The following is a 20,360-nucleotide window of genomic DNA, read 5'->3' as shown; positions in this document are numbered from 1 at the left end:
GTATTTTTCATAGACACTGGGTTTCTCCATGTTAGTTGGGCTGGTCTGGAACTCCCCACCTCAGGTGATCTGCCCGCCTCGGCCTCCCAAAGTGCTGGGTTTACAGGCGTGAGCCACTATGCCCAGCCTGAGGTGATACTTCACTGTGGCTCTGATTTGCATTTCCTTCATGATTAATTGTATTGAGCATTTTTTCGTTTATCTGTTGGCCATTTGTATGTCTTCTTTGAAAAATGTATGTTTAGGAGGTCCTTTGCCCATTTTTAAATTAGGACACTTATTTTTTTTATTTTTGTACTATTGAGTTTTTTGGATGTTAACCTCTTATTTTGAGGTATGCTTTGCATATATTTTCTCCCATCCCTTAGGTTGCCCATGCATCCTTTTCTGTGTGCTCCTGCATTGAGATGGGGCCTTTAATGGATTGTTACTTAAGTTTTTATTATTGTCTTCGAGTGGCTGGAGAATTCTTGGCCCTGTAAGCAGTTTCTCCCAGTTTATCACCCTTGCCCCTCTTTACGTGAGAGGCCATTCACATGATGGGAGGTATTGCAATAACTCCTGCAGTAGTGTCCTCGGTGTTTTCTGCTGCCAGACAGCTCTTTCCCTCTTGTTTATGTAGCATACCAGTTTTCTTCCTTCTTTCTTTTCTTTTCTTTTCTTTTCTTTTCTTTTCTTTCCTTCCCTCCCTCCCTCCCTCCCTCCCTCCCTCCCTCCCTCCCTCCTCCCTCCTTCCCTTCCTTCCTTCCTTCCTTCCTTCCTTCCTTCCTTCCTTCCTTCCTTCCTTTCCTTCTTTCCTCCTTCTTTCCTCCTTCTTTCTTTTCTTTTCCTTTTCCTTTCCTTTTCTTTTCTTTTCTTTCTTTCTTTTTCCTTTTCCCTCCCTCCCTCCCTCCCTTCCCTCCCTCCCTTCCTTCCTTCCTTCCTTCCTTCTTTCTTTTCTTTCTTTTCTTTCTTTCGTCTCCCAAGATAGGATTTGAGTGTTTTAAGAACAGGAAAATAGCAGAAATCAAGGAAGAGTGATTTGGAGAGAACTGTCAACAAACGCTCCTTTTCACGTTTTTTTCCCCTTAAAAAAATGTGTTTAAATACCGAGTGCTATAAATGCCACTTACTGTCACTCTTAGCATCAGAGGTGCCCTTTAGGGGCATGGTTTTAGTTTGGGTTGGGTTAAGTCTGTTGATTTTTATGACATAGTTTTTCTTGGGGTTATAAAGCAGGTGAAGTTTCAGAAATTAAAGTTGATTCCATGGTTGGTGGTAAGGAGCTTAGGATCCGGTGAGGAGAAGGTGGGCATTGGCCTGTGTTTTCATACTGAGTGTCCTTCCCAGTTGTTAGAGGCTACAACAACATGGTGATAAGCCATGTGCTGTGACTGTGTGTAGAAACCATACCATTACAATAATACTCTGAATGTAAACAGCAAAGTCAGTTTCATTATAGTAATATAATTGACCCAAGCTGCACTTAAGTAAAATGTGAATTAAAATTCTCAATGCGTGGCTGTTGTTTGACATGGATGAGATCGCTTTATTCCTTGTGGGTTTTCAGTATCATTAACTCAGGGTTTGGCATTTGTTTTATTTGTCTCACTCTCAGCCTATTCAAATGATTTTAGTTAGAGCAAGTGCATTGATCTCTTTATCCCCAAATCTGAACATTTGTCATTCCCTTTAGGGCCCCAGAACACCAGTATGTAAAATTTCCCAGTGTAGTCCTTTCTCAAATTGGTTTGTAAAATACAAGGATTTTTTTTTTTTTAATTTTTGAAATCGTTAGTGGAATCAGCTTAAGAAAGCAGATGTTCATTTTTTTGTGTTGTGACGGTACTCAGATGGCGATGAAGGGACAGTGAATGTGATTGAATGTTGAATAGTATTTTTATTTTTTAAACAAGAATTTGGCAAGTCACTTAGCATACAAGAACATGAATTCTCATTAATGGCACAGAATCTCAGCTTAGGTCTAAATTCAAGTTAGTGAACCTTGGCACTGTTGACGTTTTGGGCAGGATAATTCTCTGTGGTGGGGGCTGTCCTGTGCATTGTAGGATGTTCACAGCATCCTTGGCCTTCACCCACTAGATGCACCAGTAGCATCCTTTTCCCTTCTCCGCAGTGACCTCCACACACGGCCACCTGTCCCTGAAGCCGGGAGGGGAGGGGTGTCAAAATTGGTTCTGCTTGAGAACCAGTGGTCTAGAATCATAGCCTGAGAAACCAGCTATATTGCTAGAAACCGTCATTGATTATCAAAAATGCTTTTTCTCGGCTGGGCTTGGTGGTTCATGCCTGTAATCCCAGCACTTTGGGAGGCCGAGGTGGATGGATCACTCGAAGCCAGGAGTTCGAGACCAGCCTGGCCAACATAGCAAAACCCCACTCTATTAAAAATACAAAAATTAGCTGAGTGTGGTGGTGCTTACCTGTAATCCTAGCTACTATGGAGGCTGAGGCACAAGAATAGCTTGAACCCAGGAGGCGGAGGTTGCAGTGAGCCAAGATTGCACCACTACACTCCAGCCTGGGCGACAGAGTGAGACTGTCTCAAAAAAAAAAAAAAAAAAAAAAAAAAAAACCTTTTTCTAATCACTTTACAAACTTTCGCATGTGTGTTCTAAATTGTATAAATGTACAAGCATTTTGACTTTTAAATAAATTTCCTAATTACTATAAACTAATGCTTAGAAGAATAAACTTCCTCATCCTTCCTGTCTTGTTGAAAAAAACATCTTGCAGTTTTCCAAATGATAGGGGCAGGTTTTGGTTAGAGAGGACGGATGCAGGCCAGCTATGGTAGCTTACGCTTGTAATCCAGCACTTTGGAAAGCCAAGGCAGGAGGATTGCTTGAAGTCAGGAGTTCTAGACCAGCCTGGGCAACATGGTGAGACCCCATCTCTATAAAAAAATTAGCCAAGCTATGGCCAGGGCACAGTGGCCCACACCTGTAATCCCAGCACTTTGGGAGGCTGAGGAGGGAGGATTGCTTGAAAACAGGAGTTCCAGACCAGCCTGGGCAACATGGTGAGAGCACATCTCTATAAAAAAAATTAGCCAAGTGTAGTGGTGCACACTTGTAGTCCCAGCTAAGTATGTACTTAGGAGGGTGAGGTGGGAGGATTGCTTGAGCCCAGGCATTTGAGCTGCAGTGAGCCATAATTGTGCTGCTGCATTCCAGCCTGAGTGACAGAGTGAGACTTTGCCTAAAAAAACATGCATGTATGGGCTGGGTGTGGTGGCGCACGCTTGTAATCTCAGCACTTGGGGAGGCCGAAGTGGGCGGATCACTTGAGGTCAGGAGTTCCAGATCAGCCTGGCCAATGTGGTGAAACCTCATCTCTACTAAAAATACAAAAATTAGCTGGGTGTGGTGGTGCGTACCTGAAATCCCAGGTACTTGTGTGGCTGAGGCAGGAGAATTGCTTGAACCCAGAAGGAGGAGATTGTAGTGAGCCTTGATTTCGCCACTGTACTCCAGCCTGGGCGACAGTGAAGACTGTCCAAAAAAAAAAAAAGTGCATAAATTCTCCTGATTGGCAGAGCTATTGGATTTTGGCTGTATGGTAATATCAGTATCACTTTTTCCTAAAATATATTCAAGTAGCATCCATGCTTTTTCCTTTTGTTGAAGGCGGTAAGTACCAGTGTCTCAGGTAAGCCTTGTTGAGAGCAAATGGGCTTCCAAAGACAGATGGGACAGAGGAGCGCTGTCCTTTTGGTGATAGCTGTTTTACTCTTGTAGATTTGGCCCCGCTACTCATGTAAATGAATATTTTATCTTAGAAATGACATTTTGTGTTTATAATGTTAAGAATGTACTTCTGAGAAAAGCCACAGCCAGCACTGTTAGGCTTGATTGTTCTTGACATACTTCTTTGGAAGGGAGCTGGGGGCAGGGGATAGCGTCCTTTTGCAGATGTATGACAGGCATTGAGAAGGGGGGACAGGAGATGATACTCATGCAGTCTAAGCATAAACTCCCCCCTGTCACTGCCATTAGGCCTGTCGGTGAGGGTGGATTTGTCTCTGGGTACATAGTATGGCACGTTCTTGAGCATCTGGTAATTGAGCAGTGGGAGAAATGCGAAGTCTTCAGTAGAGAACGACTTTGCCCCCTTTCTTATTCTTGAGAACATGATTGAGCTGCTGGGGTTACACGAGAAATGTTGTCCTAGGAAACAAAAGGGTTGTAGCCCTCGTTCTGGCTCTGAGCCCTGTAGTAAGCCTGTTGGCTTTGAGCCAGTATCATCTGTGAAATGGGAACCATGATACCTACCCTCGCTGCCTCAGATGTGTTCTAAGCTTGTGCCAGACGATGGACACTTACATATTATCTAGGAGCACTGCCCTGCAGAAACAAGAAGTCGAATATGAAGTGGAATGGCCACGTTTCCTAGAATCACGACATCTTCAGCAGTTGTGATCCATTTGATTGTTACTTAATACTCCTTTCAATTTGATAGGATTTTACTTAAAAAAAAAAAAAAAAAAAAAGCAGCTTTCATTGTAGCCAAGCAATGGATGGAAGAACCCAGTTACCTCTAATAATAGACAGTGAGCTGTTTGTTCAGGGGACCTAGAAGGTCAGATTAGGGTAGAGGTGGAAGTTACCCATGGCCAGTTAGGCTGTTGAATGTTGCTGTTGCTAGATATTAGTCAAACTGTTGGTTTAACCACAAAGGTTTACTTCACAGCTGTGGCAAATCCCCATTATGTAAGCCAACACCTCTTCACAGTAAGGTACCAGAATCTGCTCCCAGTTCATCTTTTTGTTTTGTTTTGTTTTTTTTGGAGACTGAGTCTCACTCTTGTCACCCAGGCTGGAGTGCAGTGGTGCGATCTCAGCTCACTACAGCCTCCACCTTCGAGGTTCAAGCGATTCTCCCACCTCAACCTTTCTAGTAGCTGGGATTATAGGCATGCACCACCACGCCCGGCTAATTTGTGTATTTTTAGTAGAGACAGGGTTTCACCATGTTGGTCAGGCTGGTCTCAAACTCCTGACCTCAAGTGATCCACCTGCCTCAGCTTCCTAAAGTGCTGGGATTACAGGCATGATCCACCTTCCCCAGTTTATCTTTCTGAAAGCTAGCTTGGATTTTGGGAGGGGAAATTTTTTTTTTTTGAGATGGAGTCTCGTTCTGTTGTCCAGGCTGGAGTGCAGTGGTGTGATCTCAGCTGACTGCAACCTCTGCCACTTGGGTTCAAGCGATTCTCCTGCCTCAGCCTCCCTAGTAGCTGGGATTACAGGCATCCGCCACCACCCCTGGCTAATTTTTGTATTTTTAGTAAAGACGGGGTTTCACCATCTTGGCCAGGCTGGTCTTGAACTCCTGACCTTGTGATCCACCCGCCTTGGGCTCCCAAAGTATTGAGATTACAGGGGTGAGCCACTGTGCCTAGCCGGAAGTCTTTACTTTCTTAGTATCTAAATATTACCGGAGTATGTTTGGTCTGACATAAGAATCCCACCTCTGAAGTCATCTTCTGGTGACTGCATTCTAGATTTTTAGGGGAGTGGGGGAAGCAGGGAGAGGGGTGAGAGGGTGGCGTCCTCCACCCTGTGGTTAGATTCCTTCCCCTCAGCTTAGTCTCTCGCATCTTCTTTTAATTAGTGCCGTGCTTAATTACCCGCTGCACTTGCTTGTGTATGCATCATTGCATTTCCCCCCCAGAAGCCGGACATAGCTCTTACTCTCCAAGTAATGATAGTAATTGCTGGTAGGGCAGACCTGTTACTCATCCTTCTCCAAGCACATTTCTTATGGCAGGTGTCTAGTTCCTAATTAAGTGCTAATGAGCATGCCTGGTGGACCGTGATGCCACTGCAAGCTTCTTCAGTTTTATGTCTCACTATTGCCAAGCTCTTAAAAGGTGACAGAGCAAGAATTAGTGTCTTTGGAATGACAGGAAGGTGATTTTATGCATAAAGAAATTGTTATTATGATCTCAAATGGTGAATGAGTAGTTTATACTTTCCAAGAATGCTATGAATGCTGCCTGTTCTGACCTCACCCCCTTTCCCATTTTGCTTCTAATTAGAACTGTGCTCTCTTTGAACAGAATGCAAGTTTGTAAAGATGGTTGGCTGGCCCTTAGATGTTTTTATTTATTTATTTTAAAATAGAGATGGAATCTCCCCGTGTCGCCCAGGCCAGTCTCAAACTCTTGGGCTGCAGTGATCTTCCTGCCTTGGCCTCCAAAGTGTTGGGATTATAGGATTATAGTGAGCCACTGTGCCTGACCCTAAACATTTTTAGAAAGATTGGAGTGCTGGAAAATTCATTGTAAAATTTCCACAGACACTGATTTCTGGCCTTAAGATGATGTTTTCTCTAACTTTTGAGGTTGGGAAGTGTGTTTGGGATTCCGTTAAAAGTCAGTGGGCTGGGTAGAAATGACTGAAGATCTGGCATGAAGATTTAATATATTCAGTGCACGCAAGGGGATAATAAATAAAATGAGTAATTGAGTCCCAGGGAAGTGAGCACAAATCAGAATCTGGAGAATTTTCTAACATTACACCTTAGAAATTGAGCCTTAATCGTTTTTACTGCCTCATCAAAAATAAGTTTTATGTTGGACAGCTGAAATGTGGTCAGATTCATGGTGCAGGGGCCATTTCTTGGATACTTTTTCATTTTATACAATGTGCTTTTAAATATAATGTGTAAGAGCAATGCTACTGTGTAATGAGAACTGACTTAGAACTTCTGGAATGGGTTAAACGATGGGGGCAAAGTGCAATCATGGAAAAGGCATTTGGGAACAGGGGCTTGGCTCACTGGCTGGAGTCCCACACATAAGTGCTTTCCTCATCCATGGTCCTACCCATTCTAGGTCTCAGTATTTTCATGAGTCACGTACAAAGAGTGGGTTTGAGGGGTGGAGCTTGGTAGAAAGGAAAGCATATACAAAGTTTCATCTCTAATGTTTCTTCCAGTGGCCACAAGCCTGGCTCCCTGAGATTCTCTCTCCTGTCTATGACCGTATGGTAAAAAGCAGCTGTAAGAGTTGTTCCTATACTGACTGCAGTCCCCTCCCACCTAGGGAGAGAGTTTCAGCAATTTACTGAATGCCTTTGAGCCTTTGTTCCTTCTGGGAAATGGGAATTGCAATACTTCCTCACAGTACTGAGAGGGCTTGAAGGAATAAGGGGGCACAAGTGCCTGGGTGGTGCATGAGACACCCATCTTTCCAAATTCTGTTCGTTAGTGATAGTATTTTGGTTTTGTCTCATCATACTACTGTGGTAAGTCAATGCAAGGATGTAGGGTGGAATGGAGTTACCTGGTGACAGGTTGAGAGTATGGCTACTATATTGTAGGATGCATCGCCACCCCCATTTTAAACTCTCCAAAAACAGCATGAGTCTGAAAATCTGTGGCATCTTAGATTGAGTGACATGCTGGATCTCCCTGGAGGCGCATAGAGACAGAAGAACTAGCTCATGTTTACTTACTGATGTAGCCAGCCTTGCTTAATAATAAACAGCTCCCGTCTTGGGGTGAGTGATACCAGAAAGTGACAGTGTAGATGTGAGGATTATATTTTGGGAAGGTGGGAGAGGTAATTGAGCAGGTGAAAGCTTTTGATGAACTGAAAGCACTAATCACATTTTTTCCCCTTTCCTCCCTCTCTTTCTTGGCTCCCTTTGTGTGTTTGTTGAACCTCCTGTTCTGTTTCCTCCTTCCCCTCCTGTCATGTCTGTTTTTTCCCTGGATGCCGCCTCCATCGCCATCACTGTCACCACTACCTCCTCCTCTTCCTTTTTCTCTCTCACCACCACCAACAGCAGCAGCAGTTGCAAGCTCAGCATCTTTCTCATGGCCACGGACCCCCAGTTCCCCTTACGCCTCACCCTTCGGGACTTCAGCCTCCTGGAATCCCGCCCCTCGGGGGCAGTGCCGGCCTTCTTGCGCTGTCTAGTGCTCTGAGTGGGCAGTCTCACTTGGCAATAAAAGATGACAAGAAGCACCACGATGCAGAGCACCACAGAGGTGAGAGGCCGGGCAAGCCAGATTAGGACTTTGTCCTCATACTCTTACAGTGCTGCAAAGTTGTGTGCATCGCTAAAGAGAGCCCCAACCTATACAGAGAGCAAACAATGAGATAAGAGGAACTGTCGCAAAGCTTTCCACTGAAACACAGGTCACCCTGGAAGTTTGCAGGGTTTGCTGTGGGCATCTGTAGATTTCTCGATCTCGTTAGATTGCAGGCATCTTGACATCTTGGCAACTGCCTAGTTAATGCCAGTGGCCTGTACCATATTATGGAAAACTGTTAACTGCTTAATTGGGTAATTTTCAAAGAAAGTAATGTTGTTAAATGGGGCGAAATAAGAAGTTAAATTTGAAAGTGAATGTGTTCAAATGAAAGGTTTGATAATTGCATCTGTTACTACTTAGTTTCATAGGCTTTAATTCTAGTATGCATTAAATATTGGGCAAAATTGCACTTGACTAATTTTTTGAAGAAAAGTAATTTATTCTGTCAAGAAATAAAAAATAGGCTTTGTGTATGGTTAAACTGTAAATCTTATGTTTACAAAATACTGTAATTTTCAGGAAATCACTGTATTAGGAATGTGCAATGACTTATATAAATAAAAGCCATTTTTAAAACTGTTTGGGGCTTGTGTTCTAATTATTCCCCCCTTTTTTTTATTTCTGTTCTTGCCTCTGTGTCTGAACGGGCATGTCTGTGCGTTTCTTGGTAACCTCGGGAGCAGACAGAGAGCCGGGCACAGTAAGTACTCAAACACCTGCTGCACACACACACAGACACACACACACATGCACATACTGTCCCCTTCTGACAACACTTCTCTACATGGGCACAGACAGACATGCACACTCCCCCTGTCTCTTTCAGTGACTTGGCTTTTTTCTTTTACTTTTTCTTCCTTTAAAATTTCTTTTTCTTACATGACTGTTTGCTCTGCTCTTGTCTTTTTATAAAACTTGCATCAGACAAGAGGGGCATAATTTGGAGGCAACATTGTTTGCTGTGATTACTTACTTGGAAATACACTTTGATTTATATATGCCTCCACCTCACTTTAAAAGTATTAATAGTTGCATTCTAAGTCTGGTTGGCTGTAGTTTAAAAGAATATTCATTTTTATATCTTAAATCAGTTTTAGAGGCAAGAGATCACAATCCCTTTGTGAAGTTGGTTAGTAATATACTATTTCTACCTAAACCAGTCATTATCCTCTGCGAATGCATTTTAGTTGCTAGGTTTCCATATCTTGTTTTCTTTGCATAATTGCCCTTGGAATGTGAACTTGATCTTATATCTATTTTAGACATAAGAACTGAGCATACCAGTAAGCTCTTAAAAAGAAGGAAATTCAGCGGACAGGGCTGTGTGCATAGAGAGTTCATGTTTTCACCGTCTAAGTCACACTCATTTTTCATGTGCGTGTGTGATCCGTACATGCATCTGCCAGTTAGCTCGGGGGAGACCCGTACTTAAAGTGTGCCTCAAATGTTGTGTAGCAAATAGAGAGAATTTGGCCCCTTTTCAGCTGGGATATCCTGCAGGTTTTGCCTCCTTTCCTTCTTTGTGAACATAGCAGTATTTTGACCATGTTTAATATGGTAAAAAAAAAAAAAAAAAAAAAAAGGGATACTGAACATTTAAATAATTCTGATAACTTTTTTGGTCTAAGTTTTGGGGGAAAGATAAAAGGTTCAGGGTTTTTTTCTTTTTAAACCCTCTTCTGTGTAGAATAGTAGCTACTTTAAAAATTGTCTTTGAGACAGATCTTGGTATATTTCATGTAGCTGGATGTGTTTGGAGGAGTGGGGAATGGTTGAAGGAAAGGGTAGCTAGTTTTAAAGTTCTTGTCCTACAAATTTCTCCGGAAAATGTTGGGAGGGGATTGGGGGGACAAAAAATTATAGCTAGGAAATATTCTACACACAAAGTACAGATAAGTAAACTGGCTTTAGTTTATGGAGGAAGCCTTATTGTTTAGCCATTCCAGGGTGCCTACAGATAGTCTTTTTTTTTTTTTTTTTGAGATGGAATATCGCTCTGTCACCCAGGCTGGAGTACAGTAGCACTATCTTAGCTCACTGCAACCTCCACCTCCTGGGTTCAAGCGATTTTTCCGCCTCAGCTGGGATTACAGGCATGTGCCACCACACCCAGCTAATTTTGTATTTTTAGTAGAGACGGAGTTTCTCCATGTTGGTAAGGCTGATCTGGAACTCCCGACCTCAGGTGATCCGCCCGCCTCAGCCTCCCGAAGTGCTGGGATTACAGGCTTGAATCACCATGCCCAGCGAGATGGTCATCTTTTATGTCTGTTCAGTAGAGTATCAAATTAAAAAACCTAACCCTGGATGAAATCACAGAAGAAATTTGTGGAGAGCCCATGCCCTTTAGGCTGTTACGTGTGTTAAATCTAGTGAACTTTTTCTGGCGTTGGGACTTCAGTTTAACATGTTTTCCTCGGTACTCCTGTTTCACCTTAAATGGCTGTGTTCATTGAGTGCATACCATAGACGTAAGGCACTGTGGGACATGTATCTGCAGTTCGGGGTATGTAGGCACGCAGCAAAGCCCTTGCCCAGAGAACTGAGGAGGAGTGAGTGACACAGTTACCAAAAGACGCAAGACTGGAGAAGGTGTCAGCAAAAGTTCTGTAACTTACTGGTATCGGAATTGTGGAATTGATGCCATTGGTATGTGCCTCTCTGAAATGCCAGGGCTGTGAATAGGCAGAGGTTTGTATGCTTCAGCTAGTAGAGATGTATTTTATATATACCTCTGTGTCTCTCTGAATTTCCGAATGTGTCTGATAACCTCTTGTTGGTATTTTTGACTGAAAAAATATATGCGAGTGCTTCATTCATGGGTTCATTGGAGTGGGTGGAGGGAGGGTTTTTGGTTGTCCCCTTCAAGAAGTATGAAGCAGTTCTTGAGTTTCAGGCAATTGTGGGTTATTTTTAAGTCTGTAAGTTAGGGTTAGCAGTCAACCAACTTTCTAGTTCAAGTGTGGATTTACGTGTTTTGGGCATGTGTCCTTTTTTATATCAAATTTTTGACAAGTTCTAATCAGTTCAATGAATATTTTCAGAACAAGTATATGTGCTGTGTTTTCTGCCTAATGACTACAGAAAACTGTTGGGCAATGATGATTAAAATGGGAAAACTACACTAATTGTAACCTCAACATTTAATTCAGTCCATAGAGAGGAATGAAATTGTTCACTGTCCACATAAGTGGGATTTTGCTACAGTTATATAAAATTAAATAGCTCTTCAAACTTTGTGTAAAAATGAGTATGAAAAGCAGTGGATAATGAGATTATGTGTACTATTAGTGCCTAAAATGTTATAGTACTTATCTATTTAATAAAGTGGTTTGAATCAGAAAGTCTAATTTTACTTGGCAGATCGAGTCAGCCAATTGCTGTTTGCTGCTGTTTTTTAATCCAGTGAAAGGTTAAGAGCAGTTGCTACAGGCCAGTGATTTTCAAAGCCTTATGGCCTCGTGATCTTGATACCCTAGAAATAAAATTATTGAGGACCCTGAATAACTTTTTGTTTATCTGGGTTATATTTTGATATTTACTCGGTTAATATTTTGATTTTTGGTATTTACTGGGTAAGAAATAAAAAAAAATTAAATCACCTAAACAGATGAAGAGCTACTTAATTTAAATTGTATTAATACAAATAACATTATTAGTGAAAAATAACTTTTCCAAAACAAAAAAAAAATTATAGTGGGAAGAGTGGCATTGTTAGGTATGTCTACAACTGTCTTGAATGTCCTGTAGTTTATTTAGTTTTAAAGAGGACAGCTGGATTCTTCTGCATTTGCTCTTTTGTGGTATTTAGTTGAAGTTTAGGAAGAAAATCTGCCCTCATAGATTTTCGAGGGTCTCTGGGACCCTTAAGGGATCCTTGGACCAAAGTCTAAGATTGGCCATGAATAAGACTAACTCCTTACTGTTGTTTTTTTTTTCTCTTCTTGTTTTTCTTTCTATATTGAACATATTATTTATACCAAGTGCAGAAATCAGAGACTGACGGGATCCACAGGGAATGTGGGTGTGTATGGATTTTTATCTGTGAGCCTAAAACTGGTTGGTAGGTAGTTTGTTTATTTTTAGTGGCAGAAATTAATTTGCTAGTTAAAGATTTTATGGTAGGAAAACAAATGAGCCTTAAATAAGCAATCTGTTTTAATGTGAAGCCTAGAAAACAGAAGTGCAATCAGTGCACTGCATAACAACACTTGCGTCAACAGTGGATTGCACATATGATGGTGGTCCCGTAAGAGTATAACACCGTACCTTTTTTACTGTACCTTTTTGATGTTTAGGTGTGTGTAGATACACAGATACTTACATTGTGTTGTAGCTGCCTGTAATATTCAGGACAGTAACATGTACAGGTTTGTAGTCTAGGAGCAGTAGCTTAGGTGTGTAGTAGGCTATACCACCCAGGTTTGTGTAAGCACACTATTCGATATTTGCACAATGATGAAATTGCCTGACATCCCTTTCTCACAAAGTATCCCTGTTGTTCAGTGACACATGGCTGTTCTAAGAGTGAAAGTTTTTATGGAAACTACCTTAAAGTTTCTTATTTCTGAAAGGGATGAATGATAAAGCTAGCAACTTTATAGAGGTTTTGCGTTGGTTTAAAGGTTTTTTTTGGCTGTTTTAAAATTTTGATATCTGTTTTTTCTTACATAAGTGCAGCTCTTGAGCAGAGAAATATGAAATGACCTAAAAAGGGCCATTGTTTCTTAGTAGCATTCAGTAGTAATAAAAACATAACTTTAGATATTTTAATTAAAGATAAATTACATTAAATTGTGGCCGAAGGGAATGCTATTTTTAATCTGCTTGAAAGAGATAATTGACAACAAGTTGTATGATTTAAAAAAATGTATAATAGGTCATGCTTTTAAATACTTTGAGTCATTTAACAAATATTTGTTGAGCCCTGACTATGTGGCCAAGTACTGTTTGAGGTACTGCGTATACTTGCTATCATTTTGCAGCGATCCCTTTTATGTCACAGTTAAACATTTGTTGAATGTAAGGCACTGAAATACCTAGCCAGTGTGATCACTGTTTGGAAAAGGGAGGAGACTCTGGGGGAGACTCCAGAGCAGACAGTTTGTGGATCTACGCAGTGGCGTTCATGGATGGACTGTATAAGTATATGCAGATTGTGGTGGGTCTGTGTTCATTTGCAGAATTCTGGGGAGAGATTATAACTCGTCAGATTCTCAAAAAGGGGTTCCTGACTCAGAACAGTCTAAGCACCACTCATCTGTCTTTCAGGTCATATGGCACAGCACCATAAAACTCCTTTATCAAGGAGGCTGGATGCATCCGGTCACATAGTTACTTAGTTAACAGAGATTGCGAGTTAGTAATCTGAGGGACCATGTTGTCACTCTGTAATTGACTTCTAAAATCACCAGGAGTTTGTATTTAGAGCTTACCTAGCGATGATTACGACAAACATCGCCTTGTTTTACATAAGGTGGTTTCTTTCTTTTGTTACTCTTCTCTAGCTGTTCTTGACTAGTTAATTGTCAGAGGCAGGACCAAATCCTAGTTAGGACCACCCATCCGTCACTTTTTCTCAAAATGACAACATTATGGAAGGCAAGGGGGAGTTAAGATGTGGGACTTACTTTGGAAAAGAATACTGTTGGTCTTTTTCTGGGGAAAAAAATATCATCTTCACTCCCAGATGCCCATGGGAACCGTGGTGGCATCAAGTGGTAGAATGAACATGAGTTTTGTACAAAGGCAGACCTGAGCGGAATTCTGGCTACACAGGCAAAGCTTTTTCATTCTTTTGTACCTTCCTAGTCCCATCTATAAGAGGTGATAGTAGTGGTTGCCTCACAGGGAGGGGGTTAGGAGCCTCAGGTGGGAGGATAGCAGACAGCATGGAAGGTGCTTAGGGAATGCCCTCCTCCCACTGCCGTTGGCAGAGTAGCAAGACAACAGTAAATGCATCATTCATGACTCTTCATGCAGTTACTTCTGGGTTTCTCTCCTATTTATTTTTTTAATTAAAACAATTTTTCTTTTAAGTTTTGTGCACTCAGAGTCTCAGTATGTTGCCTAGGCTGGTCTCAACCTCTTGGCTTCAAGTGATCCTCCCACCTTGGCCTCCCGAAGAGCTGAGATGACAGGCGTGAGCCTCTGCACCCAGCCTTGGTTTTCTCTCCCTTTTTAAAGTACATATTACACAGGCAGTTATGAAAATAAGGATCCACGTGCCAATGTGGCAGTTACTGATGGTTCTCAGCATGTCAGCACTGTGAAACTCATCTCAGCTGCTTATTAACTTGATCAGTTTCCTGATAATCAAATTTCTCAAAAGTAGACACAGCCTTGGAGGTGCTGTTTTTGCCTAAATAATTATGAATTAATCTTGACCTGACATTTTAAGAGGTTGCCTGGAAATAAAGGCTAAAACTGAGATGAGTCACGTAAAATTTCAATTTTTGGACACAGTGGAAAACGCTTAAGTTTTCTTAAGCAGTCTCCTGGGCAGATTTCCCTTCTGGCCAAGTTTAAAACTCTGCTTTAAAAAAACAGATCCTCTTTGAGAATGTTGGCAACACTGCTGTGAGTAGGGTGAACCCCTGAAAGCCCTGGTGGTTTCTAGATTGTCAGGAGCCTGTACCAGGTAGAGGCGTCTGTTGACTGTGGATGCAATAAGTCAGGTAGATATCGGGGCCTTGGTGGACCGGATTAATGTTCAGGTTTTATCTCACTGTGATTACAGTGAAAATAGAGCATCTTTACTCAAAAAAAAAAAAAAAAAAAAAAAAAAAAGCGAGAGAACAATTTTTCCCTCCGAAACCTCTTTTTTGAGTTTGTGCTCTGTAATTAGAAAACCTGCGATTGTTTTTGCCCCATAATCATTTTTATCATTTCCTCACTGGAACATAGGTGGACGACAAACTCTGTGTCCTCATCTTTGAGATAAGGAGGTATAAATGTAAGTGCTGTCGGATACAAGATGACTTAGTCAAGTCCTGACGTGATGGCTTTGTAGTTTCAGGGCCATTTCTTGCATTAGCAATTATCTCAACAGGGGCTGGAGAGCAAAGAGGCACAGAAACAGGTAAGCAGCTCTTAGAAGCCATGCTTTCAAAAATGCTTTGACATAGAGGTTTTGGTTTTGCTGTGATTAGGTCCTGAGATGGGGAATGGCAGTGTCATGAGGTTATTTAAAAATTAATTTTAAATATTTGTATTTATTGTCTGCTCCAGAGTTTGTTTTGCTTTGCCTGGAGGAGGGTAGAAGGGCCAGCTACAAATGAGAGGGTGGCGACGAAGGCATTGTGGTTTTAGCACCCTGTCCATCCTCAACATTAACTGGCCCTGTATGTCACCTGCACGGCTACCTTTCTATGAGTCCTCCTGACTCGATGAGTTGCAAAATCAAGGTGCAGGAAGGCACTGGTTCTTCCCCATAGTTTGCATTTAAACTGTGTGAAACATCAATGTGTGCCCTTCAGACGGGCTGCACAGGCAGAGTTGTGAGATGTGATGTGATTGCCAGTGGACAGATTTTCAACTTTGTCATGTTGTTAACAAGTGGGGATTTCATTAGTTTTATGGGTTAAAAATGCAGTAGTCGAAGTTTTGGGCAGAGTACGTGAATGACCAATTGGACCGTAGCAAAAAGTACAGCGCAGGGTGATGGCTTAATTGATACCAGGTGTAGATGGAGACGGCACACAGATGTGATGGGGTGCGTCGTTACCTAATTGTTTTAATGTTCACCGAGAAGTTAATTGTCAGTGTGGAGTGTGCTAGTAAATTAGGTTCCTACTGCCTTAGTGTAACTGAGGATAAATGAGGTGTCACGAGTTTCTAATCTGTACCTCTGACACAAACACTTTTCCTGCGGGGAGGAGAAAGTTCCCAAGGGGAATCAGCATGGCAGCTAAAGAAATCCATTTGAATAATGTGCTTTATTTTTGCATTAGGGAAACCTGTCTTGCTTTTGCTGTGTGCATGAATGGGTTTTCCTTTCAGTTTTGCTGCTGGTGGTTTCAGGGTTTGAACTTGTTGGCAGAGAAGTTGCTTGGAGGTCTTAGGATACATGAAGGCCTCTGTAACTAGTGTTTGGTAGCATTGACAAGGCAGCATTTTATTAAAGTTGCTTTTTTTTTTTTTTTCTCCGTAGTTTCTGGGGTTACGTTTCAGAACATGTTAGTAGATGTGAACAACCATTAGTGTTAAATTGCTGAAGAAAAGTCAGATTATTGGAACAAAACTATAAAGACTGGTTTTTATCCTTATTGAAGTGGCTGGGTCTTTGCTGCTTTTGTCTTGAATGGGTGTTTGGAGCATGAAATAGACACATCACTTGTGCTGAATGGTCAGGATAAAGGAATACAGAGTCCCAGTCTTAATATGTTCTTTTGATGCCACTGGGTGCTCTCTGAGGTTCAGTCAACCCATCTGCTTACATTGTAAGTTCTTATATGAAGGTATGGTTTCATAATTGTGTTGGAGTGTTTATTTTTGCTTTATTTTAAAAGAATATATTGGCCTCTCGCATCCAGGAAATTCAGACACTTTGCCAATTATCTAGTTACCCTGAGGCCATGGAGCTACCGCAGGGAAAGATCCTGGTGTGTGTTTAATAAAACATGGTTCCCACAGTTAGGAAATTGTGCTCAGAATTTGTCTCAGAATGCACACAAGCTGTAATATCGGAAGATCTGCCATTCCTCATTTCTTCTGACCAGCTTTTTTGCTGTCATAGCCATTCTATTCTGTCATCCTTTTAGTGCAAGTTAGATGTAACCCTTAGGAAGCATATATTAATAAATAGTAATTTGCTTGTTGCCAGTGAAGATGCCCTCTGAGATTTGGCATTCTCACAGAATTCCAGATTTTCGTGAGAGAGAGAGAGAGAGAGAGAGTCCCTTCTTGTGGAGTATATGGTTTCTCTGTTCTTGCACCTCATCTAATCATCTCATGTACTCTCTATATAAAAGTTATGCCCGTTCTGCCCATTTTTGAACCCTCTTTCTGTATCTGATACTGAGCATTCTAGGAGGATCTTTTCTTTTAGACTTCTCGGATATGCTTCTCCCTTTATGTTTTACTTGACCCTGCCACACGTAGGTGCAGAAAATTATTTGGTTTTGGAATTTTAGTTTGTTTTGAACAGTATGTTTTCAACTGATTTGCCCAGGTTTGTAGTGTCCTCCGTGGGCTGTATAACTTCTATTTTGAGTTTCTGTAGAAGACATAAAGAAGGTGATTTTGTTTATTTCTTAAAAAATTTTTTTAAATAAAGGAAAACTTATACAGTCAAGAAACCTCAGTCTTTGGGATACTTGTAATAGAAGTCTGCCCAACATTTACAGTCTTTAAAAAATCCTGGCAGATATTTAAATTTTACCAGCTGCAAGGTGAAAGAAAGCATTGGGTTTCTTGGCTGGAATTAGAGTATATCAGTCAGTATAGTAACACTGGTTCTCATGTTGATCAAAAAGCTGATTCTCAATTAAATATTTATTTGGCAAATAAATATTTGAAAAATGAATTCTACTTGATGAATCCTGTTTGGTAGATTAAAATCTTTCAAAATATAGACTTAGGAAGAGGTGTCTGCAGTGGCAAATAGGTCTGTAGGATGATTACCTGCGGTGATTGGCATCCCATGAAGCCTTTGTGTACCTGGGCTGCTTTGTCACTCTCTGCTGAGGCCTTTTTCAGTGTTAATTTTGGGTTTTGAGTGGCACGGCAGGAATTTGGGACTATTCCTAGTTCATTTTAAAGTAGGCTTTAAAATGTTCATTTAAACATTACACGTTTCTATTTTTGGTATGGAACGCATCTAACCTGATTAAACCAAGGCATTCCGTTGGTTAGGAGGTGGGTCAGAGAAACCATGCATCAAGTATTATGTCACATTAGAATGTTAAGTGCAGTAGTTTAAAGAGCCAGGCTGAATTTCAAATAAGTTTTTGGGTACAAGTGTTCCATGTATATAAACTTGAGTTTAAAAATCACGCTTCTGAGAGAGGAGGCAGGCACTTTGACTGTAATAGGAATCAGCAGGTGGTGGACAGAGCCGCTTGGCCCCAGGCAAATCACCTCTGTCTTGGGATATCCTAGTCCTCCAGATTAAAGGAGCAGGAGGAGGAGGAGGAGGAACAAAATGTCTCGGCAGTTGCTTTGGCCTCTACTCAGGTTTGTTTCTAATTATTTTCTGTGTTTAGAATGCATGACTTTTTTTTTTTTTTTGATTTTGATTTTTCTTTTTTTTAATTTTTTTGAGGTGGAGTCTCACTCTGTCACCCAGGCTGGAGTGCAGTGGCACAATCTCTGCTCATTGCAACCTCCACCTCCTGGGTTCAAGTGATTCTTATGCCGCAGCCTCCTAAGTAGCTGGGATTACAAGTGTCTGCTAACCACACCCGGCTAATTTTTGTATTTTTTTTTTTTTTTTTTTTTTTTAGTACAGATGGGGTTTCACCATGTTGGCCAGGCTGGTCTCGAACTCCTGTCCTCAGGCAATCTGCCCGCCTTGGCCTCCCAAAGTGCTGGGATTACAGGCATGAGCCACTGCACCCCGCCTCATAACCATTTTTAAATAGCTTAATGCAAAGCAACCTCTGTTTCATTCTTTTGCAAATGGTATCCCCATAAATGTTGCCTCGATTTGTTAGATGTGGACCCAGACAACATAGCATTCGGAATTTTGGAGGATCAAAATGACAATTTAGTCAATACCCAGGTTTAATCTCTGAATTCTCAAAATATGTATAAAGTGGCTCTTCATGGCCATCAAAATGACTGTGTTCTACCCTGGAGCCATAAGCAACACACAGAAGGGGGTGCATAAGGAGAAATCACAGTGTGAGGGAAAAATACCTCAAGAAATGCAGTACCCACAAAGTCACTTTTGGGTTTCTGGAAACAAATGAGGGAATCATGAAGGTAAGGGTCCCCCAGGCAGTAGTTTAAAAACCAGAATGGTTGCTGTTGCTGCCAGTGAAGCTCATTAGGCTGGAACTATTTGCTCATATCAAGAACAACAATGAAAGCAGCATCAGGGCTGGAAGAAGTCAGGGGCAGTTATACACAGAAAACTGGGTTCACAGGAACAAGAGTAAAAGGAAGCGGTCTCTTTTTGGTGGGGTAGCCTTTAGGTAGAAAGCCGGCTGGGCGTCCGGCAGCTGCATGGGCCAGGGATCCCTGGGTCTGAGTGTGGTTTTCCTGTGCCTTTCCAGCCCACACTCTCTGCTGCCTTGTTTTGAGTCAATTTTACAGCATCAAAGGTATGATGAGGCATCTTGTTTTGTAACTTGTTGAAGTCTGCTGTTGAATGGGGTCCATTTTCAGATAAGCAGCGCTGCTAATTACTAGCCCTGTCCACCACATTTGGAGGAACTTTCAGAGCTTTTCAAAACCTATTCAGACTATAAGCTTCATTTAAGCTGCTCAAGCGGAAATTACAGTAGTAACTTTGAACACATAGACGCAGAGGCCTCAAAGCTTGACAGTCTTAAATGTCCAGTCATAGAAAGGTTATTGTTTCTAACAGAAATTGTATTGTTTCTAACAGAAGTGTAGTTTACTTTGACGTTCACAGTACTACTTGACATCGTTAAAAAAAAAAAAAAAGACATTAAGAAGCTGTCTTGGAATGGCCCTGTGGCTTGGACATGCAGTGCTGATGACAGCAGGAGAGCTTGGAAGACTGTGGAGAGAGACTGGTCAGCACACACCGACTCTATGCCCCATTTTGCTGGGGACTTGGGCGGATTTAAAGTTGAATAAGACATAGCCCTGCCCTGGATGCTGCTCAGAGTCTGGAGGAGGAGACCTCAGGGCTGAAATAAACTAGAAGAGAGAGATGTATTTAAACATGTTTCCCATGTGTGAACAAGCAGCTGCTGCTCCAGCCCAGCTTTTCAGAGGGCGTGTTAGCACTTTGCAAGAGTTAGGTCTCCTGCAGCCTTGTCAGCTGTGGGTCTGGGTTGGAGGGGTTAGTTTTTAGCGGACATTTATCTAGGTAATTAGTTCAGGGATCCAGCCGGCTCACCTTTCAGCCCCAAACACTGTGGTAAAGACATTACTTTGAGCTTCTCTATATTGAATTGCATTGGTCCCTCCCAGCTGCTTTTATCTAAGCCTCCTGGCATTTGTGTAGCTTGAACAGTCATGAATAAAAGAGCCCAGCTCCTTTAGAGTCAGTCCCTGAGGAGGGCCAAGAGGCTTGGGATTGCCTTCTGGTCCCCAGTTTTGATTTCCTCCTGCATATGGTTGAGCTGGGAACAACCCTCCCATGGTGGGGTCCATGGTTTTCAGGGGGAGCTTTGAGG

The 20,360-nt window shown here is 41.8% G+C and overlaps 1 protein-coding gene across 6 annotated transcripts in view; it reads left to right on the top strand.

The window, feature by feature from the left end:
* The window catches only part of TLE1 (TLE family member 1, transcriptional corepressor), a 104,972-nt gene that overhangs the window by 47,508 nt on the left and 37,104 nt on the right, over positions 1-20,360 (top strand). For 4 of the 6 annotated variants that reach the window (XM_010353437.2, XM_010353438.2, XM_030919663.1 and 1 more), the window contains exons 7-8: positions 7,794-7,998; positions 8,730-8,746. The exons of the other annotated variants lie outside the window; for them this stretch is intronic. In XM_010353437.2, coding sequence (XP_010351739.1) covers positions 7,794-7,998; positions 8,730-8,746 — 222 coding nt within the window. The remainder of the gene's footprint in view (positions 1-7,793; positions 7,999-8,729; positions 8,747-20,360) is intronic. 6 annotated transcript variants of the gene reach the window in all.

Source organism: Rhinopithecus roxellana, chromosome 16 (assembly GCF_007565055.1).
Source record: "Rhinopithecus roxellana isolate Shanxi Qingling chromosome 16, ASM756505v1, whole genome shotgun sequence".
NCBI classification, from domain to species: domain Eukaryota; kingdom Metazoa; phylum Chordata; class Mammalia; order Primates; family Cercopithecidae; genus Rhinopithecus; species Rhinopithecus roxellana.
This window is presented reverse-complemented; position numbering and strand designations above follow the sequence as displayed.